We start from the raw sequence: 19,572 nt of genomic DNA on the forward strand, positions 1-19,572 counted from the left end.
CGCCTGGAGGGGTGGGATAGGGAGGGTGGGAGGGAGATGCAAAAGGGAGGGGATATGGGAACATATGTATATGTATAACTGATTAAATTTGTTAAATAAAAAAAAATACTATGTTAAAGAAGACAAAAAAAAAAACTAGCAAACAGAATTCAGCAGCATATTAAAAGGCTTATACACCATCGACAACTGGGATGCAAGGATTCCACTGGATTCCTACAATGCAAAGATGATTCAACATACATAAATCAATGTAATACACCACATCATCAGAATGAAGGGAAAAAACACTCACATCATCTCAATTAATACAGAAAAAGCACTTGATAAAATTCAACACACTTTCATGATAAAAACACTCAACGAGGGCTTCCCTGGTGGCGCAGTGGTTAAGAATACACCTGCCAATGCAGGAGGCACGGGTTCGAGCCCCGGGCCGGGAACATCCCACGTGCCGTGGAGCAACTAAGCCCATGCACCAGAACTACGAGGCTGCGTTCTAGAGCCCGCAAGCCACAACTACTGAAGTCCGTATGCCTAGAGCCCGTGCTCCGCAACAAGAGGAGCCACCTCAATGAAGCCCACGCACCGCCATGAAGAGTTGCCCCCGCTCACCGCAAGTAGAGAAAGCCCGCGAGCAGCAACAAAGACCCTGTGCAGCCAAAAATAAATAAATTTTAAAAATTTTAAAAGGTCATATACGAAAACCCCACAGCAAACATCATACTCAATGATGAGAGACTAAAAGCTTTCCTCTAAGATCAGAAATACAGCAAGGATGTCCATTTTTACAATTTCTATTCAAAACAGAAGTTCTAGCCAGAGAGATTAGGTAAGAAAAAAAAGGAAAAAGACATCCAAATGGAAAAGGAAGAAATACAATTATCTCTGCAGGTGACATGATCTTTAGTGTAAAAATCTCAAAAGTTTCTACACACACCAAAACACAAAAATAAAAACATAAACTGTTAGAGCTAATAAATGAGTTCAGCAAAGTGGCAGGATACATAGTCAACACACAAAAAAATCAGTTGCATTTTTATACACTAACAATGAACAATCTGAAAAGGAAATTACAAAAACAATTCCATTTACAATGGCATCAAAAAGAATAAAATACACAGGAATTAACTTAACCAAGGAGGTGAAAGACTTGTACAGTGAAAACTATAAAACACTGCTCACAGAAATTAAAGACATAAATAAATGGAAACACATGCCGTGTTCATGGATTAGAAGACTGAATATTGTGAAAATATCAATACTGCCCAAAGTGACCTACAAATTCAATGCAATTCCTATCAAAATCTCAAGGACATTTTTTGCAGAAATAGGAAAAAACCTATCCTAAAATTCATATGGAATCTCAAGGGATCCTGAATAGCCCAAAAAATCTTGAAAAAGAACAAAATGGAGGACTCACGCTTCTGATTTCAAGACCTGCTATGAAGCTACCATAATCAAAACCATATGGTATTGACATAAAGACAGACAGAAAGACCAGTGGAATACAGTAGAGATCCCAGAAATAAACCCTTGCATTTTTGGTCAAATGATATTTGACAAGGGTGTCAAGACCATTTAATGGGGAAGGGACACCTTTTTCAACAAATGGTGCTGGGAAAACTGGATCTCCACATGCAAACAAATGAAGTTGGATACTTACCTAACACCATATACAAAATTTAACTCAAATGGATCAAAGACCTAACATAAGACCTAAAACAATAAAACGCTTAGAAGAAAACATAGAACAAAAGCTTCACAACATTGGATTTGGCAAAGATTTCTTGGCTATGCCATCAAAAGCACAGGTAACAAAGGGAAAAAAATAGACAAATTGGACTTCTTAAAAATTAAAGGGCTTCCCTGGTGGCGCAGTGGTTGAGAGTCCGCCTGCTCATGCAGGGAACACGGGTTCGTGCCCCGGTCCAGGAAGATCCCGCGTGCCGCTGAGCGGCTGGGCCCGTGAGCCATGGCCGGTGGGCCTGCGCGTCTGGAGCCTGCGCGTCCGGAGCTTGTGTTCCGCGACGGGAGAGGCCACGGCAGTGAGAGGCCCGCGTACCGCAAAAAAAAAAAAAAAAAAAAAAAAAAAAAAAATTAAAAAAAGTTTGCACATTAAAAGACTCTATCAACAGGGTTAAAAGGCAATCCAAAGAATGAGAGAATATATTTGCAAATCATATATCTGATAAGGGATTAATATCCAGAATATATAGAGAACTCCTAAAACTCAACAACAAAAAACAACCCAGTTCAGGGACTTCCCTGGTGGTCCAGTGGTTAAGACTCCACCTTCCAATGCAGGGGACACGTGTTTGATCCCTGGTTAGGGAACTAAGATCCCACATGCCACAAGGCAACTAAGCCTGTGCACCGCAACTACTAAGCCCGTGTGTGCCACAACTAGAGAGAAGCTTGTGCACCACAGTGAACAGCCCACATGCCGCGACAAAAAAAAAAGATCTCGTGTGCCGCAACTAAGACCCAACACAGCCAAAAATAAATAAACAAATAAATAAATAAATATTTTTAAAAAAGCATAAACCCAATTCAAAGATGGGTAAAGGACTTGAAGAGACTTCTCTCCAAAGAAGACATACGAATGGCCAATAAGCACAACATCAATATCCTCTAATTACTTATCATTAGGGAAATACAAATCAGAACTAAAATGAGAAGCCACTCCACAGTAATTAGGATGACTACTACTATCAAAAACACAGAAAACAGGGCTTCCCTGGTGGCGCAGTAGTTGAGAGTCCACCCGCCGATGCAGGGGACACGGGTTCGTGCCCCGGTCTGGGAGGATCCCACATGCCGCGGAGTGGCTTGGCCCATGAGCCATGGTCACTGGGCCTGCGCGTGCAGAGCCTGTGCTCCGCAGCGGGAGAGGCCGCAGCAGTGAGAGGCCCGCATACCACCAAAAAAAAAAAAAAAAGCAATATGCTACAAAGTGAATAAACCTTGAGGATGAAATAAGTCAGTCACAAAAAGACAAATACTGTATGATTCCACTTATATGAGGTACTTAGAGTAGTCAAAATCATAGACCAAAAGTAGAATGGTGGTTGATGGGGGCTGAGGGAGGGGGAAATTAGTTATTGTTTAAAGGGTATAGAGGTTCAGTTTTACAAGGTGAAAAAAGTTCTGGAGATAGACGGCAGTGATAGTTGCACAGCATTATGAATGTATTTAATACCGAACTGTACATTCTTAAATGGATAAGATGGTAAATTTTAGGACTTCCCTGGTGGCACAGTGGTTAAGAATCCACCTGCCAATGCAGGGGACACAGGTTCGATCCCTGGTCCGAGAAGATCCCACATGCCGCAGAGCAACTAAGCCTGTGCACCACAACTACTGAGCCCACGTGCCACAACTACTGAAGCCTGCGCACCTAGAGCCCGTGCTCTGCAACAAGAGAAGCCACCGTAATGAGAATCCCACTCACAGCAATGAAGAGTAGCTCCCCTTCGGGCTTCCCGGGTGGCGCAGTGGTTAAGAATCCGCCTGCCAATTCAGCGGACATGGGTTCGAGCCCTGGTCCAGGAAGATCCCACATGCCGCGGAGCAACTAAGCTCGTGCACCACAACTACTGAGCCTGCACCCTAGAGCCCGCGAGCCACAACTACTGAAGGCCGCATGCCTAGAGCCCATGCTCCACAACAAGAAAAGGCACTGCAATGAGAAGCCCATGCACCGCATGCAAGAGTAGCCCCCGCTCACTGCAACTATAGAAAGCCCCCGCACAGCAACGAAGACCCAACTCAGCCAAAAATAAATAAATAAATAATTTTTTTAAAAGATGGTAAATTTTATGTTATATATATTTTACCACAACAAAAAAATTGGAAGGTCACCTCACAGATTACATATTAATTACAAAAGGGAACAGGGATTTTTACAATGAAGAAATATGGTGGACACCATCATAACTAGGTGTTCAAACTAAACTTCACCAATAACAGGACAAATGGACATTAGGTGCTTCTTGGTGTGATGCAGTTAGAAGTATATGATACTACAAATGTAGTATTTTTCACAAAGATGGTTAACTTCAATCTAATAATGATGAAATTGTCAAACAAACCCAGGTTATAGGAACTTTTACAAGACAACTGACTTGGACTCTTTAAAAATGTCAAGGAAAGATAAATGCTATGAAAGACAAAAAAAGAGTAGGGTGACTGTTCTACATTAAGGAGACTAAATACACTTGAGAACCAAGTGTAGTAAATGATCCTTGACTGGATCATTAATTAAAACATACAGTTATAGGGAATTCCCTCAGTCCAGTGGTTAGGACTCAGGGCTTTCACTGCTGAGTTCAATCCCTGATTGGGGAACTAAGATCCTGCAAGCTACACAGCTTGGCCAAAAACAAAAACAAAAACAAAAAACATACACAGTTATAAAGGACATTACTGGGTCAAGTGCAGAAACTTAAAAAAAAATATATATATATATATATATATTAGATACTGTATGACTATATATTAGATATTATATGAACGTTAGATTTGGGGAATCTATAATGTAAGTGGAAAAATATTTACCTCCCATGCACTCTTTCTCAGGATGCCACTGGAGAATATTCTCCACCAAAATGAGGGAATAAACCAATAATGGGGAAAACATGGGAAATAATTTCTCCATAGCAGAGTAGAAATAAAGAGAGCCCGCAGAATGACAGTGAAGAGTAAGCCAGGACAACAGCTATGTACTGGAAGTAGAAGGCAGACAATTTATAGGTTGGAGCCAGTCAGAAGACTCTAAAAGAGATTTTACAGAAGATAAAAATTAATAGAATAGCTGATCATCTCAACATTCTCAGAGGTTTAGAAAATGATGAAGAGTAAGGTTGAATAAATGACAGATCGGTACAGAGAAAACTAAGCAAAAAAAAAAAATCAAGACCATTATTAACTCCAAGGAAAGAGTTGTACAGGAAAGAAATCATGGGATTGTATGCAACCATATTGTGTATAGCAGTTACACATTCATAATACTGTAAAGACTGAATATTGATAGAACAAAAGTTACAACATAACTTGACTGGGTAGTTGATGGTGGGAGATGGGAAAGGCAAAGGTGAACAGTGAGGGTAAGGAGAGGAAAGAGAACCAAATCCTCATCTTCCACAGTAGGAATCCAATAGGTAATACCTAAAAATGAAAAATCAAGATGTAGGAAGACCAGTTTTTTATTTACAGACAAAGGGGTGTAAGAAATATATCAGCTAAAATAAATGAAAGTGGGAAGGGGCTAAGGACTGCTGTTTTATTGTAACAAACTTTGTGGAACAATATGACTTTTATTTTTTTATTTTGTTAATAAATTTATTTATTTACTTATTTTTGGCTGTGTTGGTTCTTCGCTGCTGCCTGCGGGCTTTCTCTAGTTGCGGCGAGCGGGGGCTACTCTTCGTTGCGGTGAGCGGTCTTCTCATTGCAGTGGCTTCTCTTGTTGCAGAGCACGGGCTCTAGGTGCGAGGGCTTCAGTAGTTGTGGCACGCGGGTTCAGTAGCTGTGGCTCACGGGCTCTAGAGCGCAGGTTCAGCAGTTGTGGCGCACGGGCTTAGTTGCTCCACGGCATGTGGGATCTCCCCGGACCAGGGATCGAACCGTGTCCCCTGAATTGGCAGGCAGACTGTTAACCACTGCGCCACCAGGGGAGACCCAATATGACTTTTAAACTATGTACACATATCACTTTGATGAAAATAAAAATGTAAACAGTTCAACCTATAACGTTAAGTGAAGAAACCAAAGATGAAGAATGGTGTGTAAAGTATGTATAATTTGTATTAAAAAATTGGCAGAGTGGGAAGAGAATACATGAGCATCTGTTTGAATATGAATAAAATCTTTGGTCATTATTAAGAAATAATTAACTTTAAATTTAAATTAACATGTCTGATAATTACTATTAAGAAATTATAATAAGAAATAAATAACACTGCTTGACTCTGGTAAGGGGACCTGAGTGGCTGCAAGACAAAGTTAGGACAGAGCCTGTCACTGTATATGCTTTTGTACATTTAAAATTTTGAACTGGGGCTTCCCTGGTGGCGCAGTGGTTGAGAATCCGCCGGCCGACGCAGGGGACACGGGTCCGTGCCCCGGTCCAGGAGGATCCCACATGCCGCGGAGCGGCTGGGCCCGTGAGCCATGGCCACTGGGCCTGCGCATCCGGAGCCTGTGCTCCGCAACGGGAGAGGCCACAACAGTGAGAGGCCCACGTACCGCAAAAAAAAAAAAAATTTTTTGAACTATGTGAACATACTACTTATGTATTAGCATAACTAAAGATTTTAAATAAGTTTAATAAAAAGCTTTACCCATTGGTTTCATGCTACGCTGACTCCTTACCTCATATCTGCCTGAGCATTTAAGTAGACAACTGGCATGTCATTCACTCATTTATTAATATGTGTTACTGTGTAACTGACTCTGTCGTCTCCTCAATGAATAGCTGGAAGTTTTCAACAGGAGTATCAGATAAAATATTTTCATATTAAGTGTAAAGCTGGACTAGAAAAATCCTAAGGTACATTCAAAAACTAAAAGTTCTCTTCAGTACTTGGATTTTTATAAAATGGAATCAAAGGGAAATTAAACAGCTTGCCTTGTCAGGCCCAGGAATACTACTAAATGCTGAAGCACAAAACACAAGCAACCCAGCTATCTGTCGTCTTGATGCCAATTTACTGATATAACTAACACCTAGTAAACTTAAAAACTAATCAAGCTCCTATCAATCTACTAACCCCCCAACTTGGTATGTGTATAAATGCATACATATACATGTGTGCCAACTTATATGACTTAAGGACAGATTTGAGCAGTCTACAAAAACAAAGGGTAATTTTTAGGAGCTCCATTAGTGAGTGTCCTCTCTATTTCTACCATAGGAGATAGCCAAATATTCATAAATGAAACCTTATACTTCCTGAAAAAAAATTTCTAAAACTGAGTCTGCTTTTCAAACTTAACTCCATGAATTCATTCAGAATTTTCAAACTTCATGTTACCATTTCCAAAAATGAAAACCATTATACAAGCTTATTCTGTCTGGGATGACCACTCTGCCATGCAATTTCAATCCTTGATGTCATGTGATGGTAAACACTACTGTGGTTCGTTATATAAAGGAGGGTGAGTGCAGCATACTGAAAGGATGGAATAAGCCTAAGTCCCAAATAACATCATTGGAAGGCCGAACCAACTGGGACCACCAACCTTTGGGTAAGGCATTAACATTCCTTGTTGTTGAAGTCTCTTTTCACTTGCTTCCTTAAACATCCTGAGACTAGAAGCTAAATGGCTTTATGGTAGCGTGAGTAAATAACAAACTGGTAAGAGAACTGGGTATCATTAGAGCATACACAGTACGATTGACCTGTTGAACTCATAAAAACCTATGCCCTATCAATCAGATTCATACTCTTTGTATAAGTGAAGTGGCCTTATGACACTACTTGTCATAGTTTCCTCTATTTAATATCATCTCACATAGTCCATTAGATCCAAGTAAAGTAGTGAATACTCACTAAATTTTAAAATTAGTGAAACAAACAAAAAATGAGTTAAGCAATAATCTGCTAAAGTGGAAGATCAATGAAGGCTTCCTTTAAAAATGTTACTCACCTCAATAGTTAAATTTTTTTTGGCCAGTGAGTGTTTGGTGTTCATTTACTTCTTCACAATCTTATTGTTTTAAGGGCTTGGAAAGACGCTTGATGCATATCTGCTATTGTTATTAATCTTTAAGAACATGTTAGATAATGATATAAAACCCTTTTTCTGAATTGTAAAAAGACTCCTCCAACTAGAAATACTAAATTCCAATGTATTATTCCAATAATTTTTATTTTAATTTACTTCTTTTCTCAACCAAGACTTTTAGGATATTAGCTATCAAAAAAAAAAATTTTTTTTAAGAAAAAAACCACTAGCCCCAGACGTGTTAAACCAGTCTGTGTGACAGGTAAAAAAGTTTCCTAGAGCTTCCCTGGTGGCACAGTGGTTAAGAATCCACCTGCCAATGCAGGAGACACAGGTTCGAGCCCTGGTCCGGGAGGATCCCACATACCGCGGAGCAGCTAAGCCCCTGTGCCACAACTACCAAGCCTGTGCTCTAGAGCCCGCGAGCCACAACTACTGAGCCCGTGTACCGCAACTACTGAAGCCCGCGCGCCTAGAGCCTGTGCTCTGCAACAAGAGAAGCCACTGCAGTGAGAAGCCTGCGCACCACAACGAAGCGTAGCCCCGACTCGCTGCAACTAGAGAAAGCCTGCGCGCAGCAAGGAAGACCCAACGCAGCCAAAAATTAATTAATTAATTTAAAAAAAAGTTTCCTGGTCATTGACTGAAAAGGAAATAGAATGTTACGTAGTGATCTACACGTGAACCATGTCCACAGCACTTTGAAAAGGTAAGGATCTGATGAGAGAGCTTTAAGGCTGGCGTTCACAATGCCAGTTCTCTGACATAACCTAGTCATCTGAACTATAAGATCATTAAGCCAAATGTCACAATTTCTCAATATTTCTTCAAACTTTAAAAATAATTAAATCTTACGCTAGACGTATTTCTATTCTGCACTGGTAATTCAAAACAAAACTTTTACAACACGTAAACACAGGGGACTTCATAAATTCTTTGCCTTTGACATCTTTCATATGCCATTTTACAATGTTTGCTAATTTTTCTGGAGTCACAAGAGTCCTCCTGTTATTGGAAATGAGGAGACTGAGGCAGGAGAAGAGAGTTGCTACTTTGTAGTAAGCAGGCATCCTGCTCTATTAGACCACAGTGCTTTTTTAAAAGTGCCTATCAAACAGGCAGCACAGAAAGCCTTCTCCTCACAGACATCCAAGGCATCCTCACCAAGAAGCAAGAGACAAAGCAGAGAATTCCTAGCCCCCCCCCCAACCCCCAGGAAGAAGAAAGCTTGTAACCGAAGCATGCTTCTCAATCTGCACTGTAGACTGGGAGAAAAAAAAGAATGAAAACAGAGAGTCAAGGGGGACCAACTTCTGAGACTCAAGACTAGGCTATTAGGTTTGTTCCACACATTGGGAAATTACTGAAACACTGCTTAAGGAGAAATGGAATCAGGAATCCTGGGGTCTTTTGATTTCAATCTTAAACCCCCAAACAAAAACACCTAAAGTTAAAGTATTTCGGCAACCTGAGCAGTTTTTAGCTTATTCTTACTTGTTTCTATAAAACCCACAAGGCCTACTTGGAGTCCCTGATATTTAGAGCTGATTCCAAGTGTCGGCTAGTGGCCACTTTCCCGCGTCCAAGTCCAAAAATAATGTTGGCGCTGACCCGGGTAAGACCTTCAGGCACGTTTTCCTCTGGAATCATTAGCCTCACACCACCTTGCGACGTCCTATCGCCGATAGCTTCCCTTGGTAAGTATGGCAAACGTGAGGGATAGAGTTAAGAGCAGGCATGTACCTTTACTACGTCCCACACAGAAAACATAATAAAACCCTGGGAGCAGGAACTGGCAAGGGACACCTCGCCCGGCCCTGGCTCCCACCACGATACAAAGACACAGCGAGAGCAACAGAAACCCGGGTCTCTGCACCCCACACCTCACTCTGCAAAAGAGGCAAAGTTCCAGCGCAACGGAACCCAACCCTCAACATCCCCCTCCCACGTGGGTCCTCTCCCTTTCCCGAGCGCAGGGTCCCATTAGAGACAGGGGTCTGGAAGGGATCAGACCACGCCGGGGCTGGGGCGGGAGGATGAGGGGACCCGCTCCAGGCAGTCTCACCAGCCCCTTCCTAGAGGCCCTGGGCTGTACGCCTCCCAGTTCCGGGGTCTGAGTTCCCACGCCCGGGGACCCCAGGCCCCTCCAGGTCTCCCCAGGGGGGAACTCGAGGCCCCAGAGCTGCGGGGAGGGCTGGGCTGCCAAGCACCGGGTCCGGACGGGATGGAGCCCGGGCCGCGTGCGGCGGAAGATGGGAGGCGGCCCCTCGCAGCCGCCGCCCCTCCCCGGGGCCCAGCCTCTCCCGGTCCCGGGTCGCAGGCTCCGGGGCGGCCGTCCCCTCACCTCAAGGCGGCGGCGGCGGCGGCGGCGGCGGCGGCGGCGTCCGAGGTCCGGCGGCACCGGAGACCCTGCGCGGAGGCGGTGCTGGGCGGGAGGAGACGCCGGCAGCTCCGGCGATGGCTGACAGGCGCGCAGCACCAGGCCGGCCCGGCACACGGGGGAGGGGCGGGGCTTCACGGCACCGGCCCCGCCCCGCCCCCGCTCCCACCTCAGCCGGCGAGCCCCGTGAGGTGACTACGTCCGGGGTTACTCGAGGCCGTTCACCTCCGACCCCGCTCCCGGCGGCGGCGCGGTCCGGGTGGCAGCCAGGAGAGGCGCGGGCCGGGAGGGCCCGGCGACAACCAATGGGAGAGCGGCGCGGGGCGGGGCGACGTGAGGCGATGCAGATGGTCCGAGCGCCGCTCTGCCATTCGGGGCCCAGCGGCTAGAGGGCGGGCGGGTCCCGGGTGGCCGTAGGCCCTCTCTCCGGGGGCGGTGTACGGCCGGCCGGGCGCCTCCCCCTCCCGGCAGATGGGGGAATCGGGGACTGGCCCCACTCGCCCCTCCCATCCCTGAGAGACGCGGGGGCCCGCCGGCTCGCTGCGCGGGAACGGAGCCCGGCAGGGATCAGGACTGAGTGGGGCTGGCGGTGTGCGTGAACACCTCACCGTGTTCAATCCGAGCGCCCCGAAGAGGTGGGTATCGCATCCGTGAATTGCCCAGGATCATACAGCGTGGTTTCCAAGTTAGTGCAGGCAAACTAACGCCTATTCTGAGACAACATAACCTGCCTCGCTGGGCTTGCCCGCCCCAAAGGCGTCTGAGGGGCTGGATCCTGAAGCATTGAGGGGAAGCCTCGATGAAGGAAGCTCTGTAAGAAGGGCAGGGTGCCAAAGGACAGGCTCCTGTGCCTGCCCCGAGCCCGGAAAGTGATGGCAGTCAACTCCTGACTTCTCCGAAAGGAGCGTGTCTCCCCACCTCCACGGTGGTTACACCAGGCCTTTGAGAAGAAGCCAACCAATGTTTCTAGTTTTGCCAGTTATTTTATAGCAAGACTTTCATGGTGGCTGTGTGTTGAAAATTAATAGTAACTGGAAAGAGTCCCAACACATAATACAACTATAGGGCAGGAGAGACAGAAAATGAGAGAAAATGGCACTTCAGAAGAATGGGTGAGTTTAACTCCTTCCAACCCTGCCCAGAGTACTTTTCTGATCCTCACGCAAGCTTGTGCTAAAAAGGTCGAGAGGCACAGAGGATGACCGTTTGGTGCCAGAAGAAGTTCTGTGCCAGCGGGCAAAAAGTGAATAGGGTATAGATACACGACCCGAGGTCAGAAGTTCCCGGGTGGAAGCAGAAGCAGGAGGATGGAAAGGCTGGTCAACAGGGAAAAGTATTCATCTAGGAGCCCTCATCATACCACTAGCTGCTGGCTTCTCCAAGAGTTTACCAACCTACTTTAAAATAACAGAGACTGGAGACAGAAATTTAGAAAGAAAATGTGACCTTTACAGAGAAGTGACCCATGTTTCACAATAACTGTCATTAGGTACATCTGTTAGTTGAACAAAGGGCGGAAAATCAGGATGTAAAGATAACTGAGCAAAACCTCAGGGTTTAACAAGATGTTTGACTGGACTGACTCGCGGAAAAAAAAAAAAAAAAAAAAAAGGCCTGGGAAGAGGGAAGCTTTGCCTCTCCCTAATAGTGCTCTATGAAAGACGTGACTCTGTAAAGAACCAGAAATCTTGAGGTTGCCTGTTTTATTTTTCATCTACCCTTCCTAGCTCCTATTACTTATAATAGGTTCCTTCTTAGCGATGTTGCTGTTTATCAGCCTTAGGAGCACTGCAAAACCAGGGAGTGGTGCTCAAAAACCGTCCTTATGGGAAACTTCAGCAAGCCCTTACGTGGCCTGCTTTTTGACCTCACTGAACTTTTGAAGTAACTGAGCTCTCTAAAGAACTAGCCAAGGAAAGGCCTAATGAATGAGCTGCCGTGAAAGAAAATGAAGAATGAGTTAGGATACACCAAGACCACTTACATATAATAATCTAATTATTGTTATCAAACGGTAAGACAACTGGGCAGAGAGCTGTGTCTCTAAGACAGTACACCTGGAATTTCAACACCTAAGTGTTGTGCTGTTTGGTGCATGCCACAACCTGCCTATCTCTACTACAGGCTCTTTAGAGCTGTTCCATGGGTACTTGCCACACAAGCTTATGTCTGTAAAAAGTGGAGGAGGAAAGCTAAAGGGTGGAGAGAACGTTACACAAGACTAACAGGTGTAACAGAAGGGAGTGAGTGGCACATTTCTAGATGCTGAAACTAGAGGCTGTAATGGGCTGAATTGTGTTCTTAAATTTCTATGTCCAAGTCCCAACCCCCAGCACCTCAGAATGTGAGTATATTTGGAGATAGGCTCTTTCTTTAAAGAGGAAATTGAATTAAAATGAGGTCATTAGGTGGGCCCTAATTCCAAATGACTGGTGTCCTTATAAGAAGAGGAGATTAGGACACAGACACGCATACAGGGAAGACCATCTGTGAATCACAGTTGATGAGGCACTTACCAGAATGTAGCTGTTTTGCTGGAGAAGATGGCCATCTGCAAGCCAAAGAGAGAAGCCTGAGAAGAAACCAACTCTGCTGACACAATCTTGGACTTACAGCCTCTAGAATTGTGAAGAAATAAACTTCTATTGTTTAAGCCATCCAGTCTGTAATACTCTAGTACAGCAGCCCTAGAAAACTAATACAAGTTCCCAAATATCAAATGGCCTTCAGGTTTTGCAAGAAGGTTAGAGAAAGTTATCAGGGGCTTTTTCCTAAGCATTCTAGCTACCTTCCAACCTTAAAGATGGTCTCTCAGGACTTCCCTGGTGGTCCAGTGGGTAAGACTCGGCATTTCCAATGCAGGGGGCCCAGGTTCTATCCCTGGTCGGTGAACTAGATCCCACATGCATGCCACAACTAAGAGTCCACGTGCCAGAACTAAAAGATCCCGCATGCCGCAACTAAGACCTGGCACACCCAAAATAAATAAATAAATAAATAAATTAATTAATTAAAAAAAAAAAAAGATGGTCTCTCACCCTACTACAGAGAAAATAAGAAAAGCCTGAGGGCATCCCTGTCTTTAAGATGATCCCAATCTAGTTGGGAAGACAAAACTAAACACCAAAACAGAGTGTCTAGATCTTACTCCTTAAATGATAACCATGTAAGTTTTATAAGAGCCATAGATAGGAGAGAATAAATTCTCAAATCTGAGTAAGCCCAGAAATACATAACAGTATGTGTGTCACTGTCTGGGACATTTTAGCACTTCATTGTCAATTCTACTTTAGTTTATGGTAGTGTTTCTCAAAGTATGTTCCACAGACCACCTTGAAACAGAATCAGTAGGTGCTTGTTAAAAATACAGATTCCCAGCCCCACTGTAGACTTTTTTTTAAAGCAGTAATTATTCACCCTGGAGTTAAGAACAAGAGTTTAGGACTTATCATTATTGTCCCCCTCTTTCCTACCACATGTCTCTGATAAACAGCAATGTGTCCTACACACCTGTACTCCCTAGACAGGAAAGTCTGTCAGGTCAGGCCAAAGTTGAACCAAGGGAGGAAAGAAAGTGCCTGAATAGAAAATGGACCCATGAAGAGCACCCTGTCCTGGTGGCTATCTGGCCATGGTTCCAAATTCCTTAAGTGGCAATGTCAGTCATGGACCTTTAGGACAGAGGATAGGGGATACACTGGGATGTTATTTCCCACTGGTCCCCAATATAGAACATATACTCTTATCTGGCTTCCAGCTCTTGCCATGCTTACTCTTACCTTTGCTTATGCTGGCAAACTTGTTCTTCCCCCTTCCTAATTTTCTGGATCTTTCTAGTCCTTAGGAGCCCATTTTCTCTAAGAAGATCTCTTTTACGTGTCCAGCTCCTACTGATTTATCGCTCCTCTGAATTCCTCTAGCAATCTGGTCACCACCACGTGGTTCAGCATTAGGCTAAAATTTTTTGTGTCTATGTTGGTTTTAGCTCTCCAGCTGAATTTTAATCTTAAAGGCAGAGAGCACGTCTTATAGTTTGGTACTCCCCCTCCATAGCTAGGTACAGGCTCCATATTCGTACGGGCTTCATTGACCGAAATAAAGGCTGGCTCTGTACCTGAGAGGCCACTCTCCTGATGTCTGCTTGTCCGTCTTCAGGTCACTTCTGGGAGGCAAAACCTCCAGTAGGATACTTAGCTGCTTTACAGATGGACAGACTTCATCAAGAAAGTCAGTGCCTTGAGCAGAATTGAGGCTCCAGTTGTGAGATAGAAGACACTAAGTCCTTATCAGAACACTATTCCTTTGCTCTAGTCAACCGTTCAGGTTTGTCCAGGGTTAAAAGCCCGAGGGAACTTCACACCATAAGTTCAGAAAATGTCCTCAGGGAGGCCACCTTGTAAGTCTGGTCCTGATGATGAAAGGTAGGATTACACAACGAAGGACAGTGTTCCCAGTGGAGGCTCCCCACGATGTTTTCACATGGACACTTGGGTTTTCACAAGGCATATCAGCTCTCCCTCCCTCCTTTTTATCCAATCCCAGACACTTCCAGTCCCTATCTGTGCTATCTATAATTGGCAGTCACCAAAGCCTAGCCGCCTCTTGCATGACACCTCCAGCATCTTTTTTTTTAAAAAAGCCCTTTCTAAGTCCTATACACTTCATAACTAAATACCTAAAGAAAGTATAAGGGGACCTTTATCTGAAGGCAGGGGAAATAACTTGTTGAGGTCTTGCCCGATCCTGGGATTCTGACGTTTCTTTTTTTTTTTTTTTTTTTTTTTTGCGGTATGTGGGCCTCTCACTGTTGTGGCCTCTCCCGTTGCGGAGCACAGGCTCCGGACGCACAGGCTCAGTGGCCATGGCTCACGGGCCCAGCCGCTCCGCGGCATGTGGGATCTTTGAACAGCTTTAAATCTTCTCATCTCTGACCTCACTCTCCCGCAGGCCCGCGAGAGCGCTCCCGGTGAGCTTACTCCCTGCTCCTGCCTCACCTTCTCTTCAGCTTCCCCAGCGTCTCCGTTTCTCCCGTGTCCGACCCAGCTTTCTCCTGCTGCATTTCTCCTGCTACCTCTCCTCCTCCTTTCTCAACTGTCTACCCCAAACAAACACCCTCACTCTCCACTGCTATTATTATATATGAAACACAGTAAATAATAAAATACACTAATAATTTTTGTAGAGCCTTTAAAGGAAAACTGAGCCATTGCTCAACTTCCTTTTATCCTTTTCATCCCTTCAGTCTTAAAGTTTCCCTGCATCATAACTTGTACCGGAAGATTTCAGTGTCTTTTTTGTTTTTTTAAAACAGGTTTTTATATTATTATTTATTTTTGGCTGTGCAGCATGGGGGATCTTAGCTCCCCAACCAGGGATCGCAGAGTCTTAACTACTGGACCGCCAAGGAAGTCCCCATCCTGTCTTTTTATTTTTATTATTTTTAAAAATAAATTTATGTATTCATTTGTTTTTATTCCTGGCTGCATTGGGTCTTCGTTTCTGTGCACGGGCTCCCTCCAGTTGTGGCGAGTGGGGGCCACTCCTCGCCACGGTGCACGGGTCTCTCACCACGGTGGCCTCTCCCGCTGCAGAGCACAGGTTCCAGGCGTGTGGGCCTCAGCAGTTGTGGCATGTGGGCTCAGTAGTTGTGGCTCGCAGCCTCAGTACTTGTGGCCCACGGGCTTAGCTGCTCTGCGGCATGTGGGATCCTCCCGGACGAGGGCTCGAACCCATGTCCCCCGCATTGGAAGACGGACTCTTAATCACTGCTCCACCAGGGAAGCCCCATCCCTGTCTTTTTAAATCTCACCTCTGGTTAACATACTAGACCAGCAAGTAGAACGAGCAACACAAGTCTTGTTTATCAGTGCAACTACTGCGCTGATGTGCCCAAATTTCTTAATGAAAATGAAAAGGAAGAAAGAGGATAAAGGAAACCAAAAATGAATGAAAATAAAATGTAGTTTAAATCAATGAATGAGATGGCCGTATCAATTGACTAGCATAGTTCTGGGAGTGAATACAGGCAAGCAGACCCGAGAAGAACTGGTTCTTGGTATTGGCAATCTTAGCCAACAGAGCAGCAGGGACACAGCCTTCTCTGTGTTCTGCACTGTAAAGAGCTGAGTTCTTTAATCAAGTAAACCAGGCTTTAAATCCTGACTCTGTCACTAATTAGCTCCATGACTTTGAGCAAATGACCCCCCTTCTGAACCTCAGTTTCCTTGTCTATAAAACTGAGGTAGAACACATACCTTGTAAGGTTGTGTTTTGGATTAAATGTTATAACCAAAATGTAAAGTTTCTAATACAAAACTTGGAACATAGTAGGCATGCTGGAAATATTACTTCCCCCTTTCTCTCTGGGCCCCTCTCCATTTCCACTAGTGTTCAGTACAAGAACAAAATATCCTATGGACGCTCAATGAATTCAGGAATGATTACGTTATGAAATTCACTACCCCGCCTCACCCCAGGCCAGTATTCCCAGGGTAACAGAGCATGTGATCAGGGACCTAGGGTTAATCTGAATCCTTTACCCTTACTTGTAGGGAGCAAGTAAACAGGAGAACTGGCTGTGGCTGAAGCACCAGTCAAAGGGTTGGCACTGTGAGGGTATGCCTGGCCCTGCTAGGTCCCACGGTTGTACCACACTGAAAAGGCAATTTGGCCCCTTTGGGACAACAGGAACTTTCATATACTGCAGATGGGAGAGTAAATGGGGACAACATCTTAGAAAACAGGTTGGCATTAATCAGTGAGGCTGAACCCTGCATATGTTATAACCCAGTGTCCATTTCTGGATTTATACTCTGGAGAAACTTTCAAATGTGCTCCCAGGAACACTGTTCCTTATGGCCCCAAACTGGAAGCAACCCAGTGTCTCTCAGCAGTAGAATAGATAAATAAGTTATGGTACATTCATACAGTGAAATATTATAAAGCAATGAGAATGAACACGTTACTAGTACACGAAACAATATGGATGAGTTTTACAGACATAATGTTGAGCAAAGAAAGTCAGACACAAAAGAGTGTGTTTCCTGTTACACATAGTTCAAAAATAGGCAAAACTCATCTGTGGTGGTAAAAAATCTGGATAATGGTTACTCCTGATGGTGGGTAGTGACTGGGAGACAACATAAAGAGAGGTGTATTCACTTTGTGTTATACATAATAAAAAGTTTACTTTAAAATACATAGGGTATGATCTATCCATTTATATAAGTGCAAGAGCAGGTCAAAAAATTTTTTAAGTATTTTTAGTGATACATATGTAGATAGTTCACTATTTTTATAAATTCATTTATTTATTTTTTGGCTGCGTTGGGTCTTCATTGCTGCATGTGGGCTTTCTCTAGTTGTGGCGAGCGGGGGCTACTCTTCGTTGCGCTACGCGGGCTTCTCGTTGCGGTGGCTTCTTTTGTTGTGGAGCACGGGCTCTAGGAACGCGGGCTTCAGTAGTTGTGGTGCGTGGGCTCAGTAGTTGTGGCTCGCGGGGTCTAGAGTAGTTGTGGCGCACGGGCTTAGTTGCTCCGCAGCCAGGGCTCGAACCTGAGTCCCCTGCATTGGCAGACGGATTCTTAACCACTGCGCCATGAGGGAAGCCCCGACAGTTCACTATTTTTAAAAAGCATGTGAAAATAATGACTGGGAGAAGGGAAAGGAGTGTGACCAGAGGGATAGACATACAAGGAGCTTCTTAGCTACTGGCAATGTTCAATTTCTTACTTTGGGTGATGATTACATAATGTTCACATTATTATTATTATTAAAAATATGCTTATGTTCTATATACTCTTCTATATGCATGCTATATGCCACAATAAAAGAATTTAAAATAAACCCAAACAAATAAAAAACATACACCCTTAAAAGACAGAGTAGCAGAGTGTGGCATTGAGATGATATATTTAGAGCTGGAAGAGGCCTGGGAAACCATCCTGTCCAACCATTTCATTAAAGGAACTGAAACAGAGGCCAGAGAAGGTAAGTGACTTCCTCAAAGTGATTCAGTCAATTACAGAGCTAAGTACTCCTCCCACAGACCCACCCTGTTTCCTACTATCTTCCAGAGTTACATCTCTCACCTGCACACAACATAAAACTCACCTATGTTATAGCTTTTTTTCCTCCTAAATTTGAAATTTTTGTTGTGGGGAAATGAGATCAGGAGAGAAATCGTCTCCTCCACAGATACTGCAAACACTTAGAAAACCAGTCAAAATGTCTGTTAATAGGAAAGAAAAAAAATGTCTAGTAGTAGAGAAACAGTTCTGGGTCTGTTTTTCCTACTACTGGATATTTTGACTCGTTAATGAAGCTCTCCCACTTCTCTGTACCCCACAGTATGGTTGCTCCAACCTGCAGGCTGACTTTTGGGAAGGGTCTGAGAGCCGGTAAAAGAAAACTTTTCTGCTTCATTTTGTACGAGCACGAGGTCTCTTTGGGGAAGCGTGAGCTCTTCTGCCACCTTGTGACAGAGAATGAGAACAGCCCTCAGAGCCTTTCCTACCCCTGCTCCAAGGTGGCAGCACTGTAACGGGGCATCCAGGAACTAACCTACAGAAAATTTCAGACGGAGTGACAGAAGGGGAAAGTGTCTGACACCATAAGGGAGCAGAGAACAATGCAATCATGTTAAGGAAATAGTGAGCAAGAACCATGAGGCCCAGGAAAGGCAGTGGAGCCCCTTTATTCTCTGCCCACCAGCCCTGCTAGGAGAATCAGGCAACTGAGGCAGTGCTGGTCTGGACCAATCAAGATCTGAGGCACTGATGTTCCCTCTACTCGGCTGGCTTCACTTCTATCCTCCGTTCCATAGCCAAATGTCTTTCAAAGATGATCTACACTTCTTCACCTCCCATTCCCTCTCAGCCGCCTCCTACTTCCACCATGCCGCTGGAACTGCTCTTACAGAATTGTCAAATCCAGTGGACAGTTTGTCCAGTGGACAAATCCATTCCTTCCTTGAAATACCCTCCTTTCTTGGCTTCTAGAACAGTCACTCTCCTGGTTTTCTTAGCTCAGATGCCACCTCCTGAGAGAAGTCTTCCCTGACCACCCTACTTAAAGTGACCTCTGGGAATTCCCTGGTAGGTCAGTGGTTAGTCCGCGCTTTCACTGCCGAGGGCCCGGGTTCAATCCCTGGTTGGGGAACTAAGATCCTGCAAACTGCCACAATAATAATAATAATAATAATAATAATAATAATAATAATAATAATAAAGTGGCCTCTGTCATTCCTCCTTCACCTCATCACCCTGTTTGTTGATTCATGATGATTGTCACAATCTTTAATTATCTTGTATGTGTATTTGTATATTATTTATTGTTAGCCCTCTGCCCTATTTTATTTTCAACCATGTTTATTGTCTGCTTCCCATTGTTTCACATGAACTCACACTTGGCCTTGATCACTGCTAGAATAGTGTCTGGCACACAGTAGGTGCATAATAAAGACT

The 19,572-nt window shown here is 44.3% G+C and overlaps 1 protein-coding gene across 3 annotated transcripts in view; it reads right to left on the bottom strand.

The window, feature by feature from the left end:
• Positions 1-10,237, bottom strand: part of ACACA (acetyl-CoA carboxylase alpha) — a 235,849-nt gene extending 225,612 nt beyond the window's left edge. For 2 of the 3 annotated variants that reach the window (XM_081219598.1, XM_081219597.1), the window contains exon 1: positions 5,353-5,619. In XM_081219598.1, coding sequence (XP_081075724.1) covers positions 5,353-5,450 — 98 coding nt within the window. In that variant the 5' untranslated portion in view covers positions 5,451-5,619. Of the gene's footprint in view, positions 1-5,352; positions 5,620-10,072 lie in introns of those variants that run through there. The other variant, XM_081219599.1, reaches the window with a different exon arrangement.
• Between the last annotated feature and the right edge of the window lie 9,335 nt (positions 10,238-19,572).

The sequence above is a fragment of the Mesoplodon bidens genome, assembly GCF_964165515.1.
Source record: "Mesoplodon bidens genome assembly, chromosome: 19".
NCBI classification, from domain to species: domain Eukaryota; kingdom Metazoa; phylum Chordata; class Mammalia; order Artiodactyla; family Ziphiidae; genus Mesoplodon; species Mesoplodon bidens.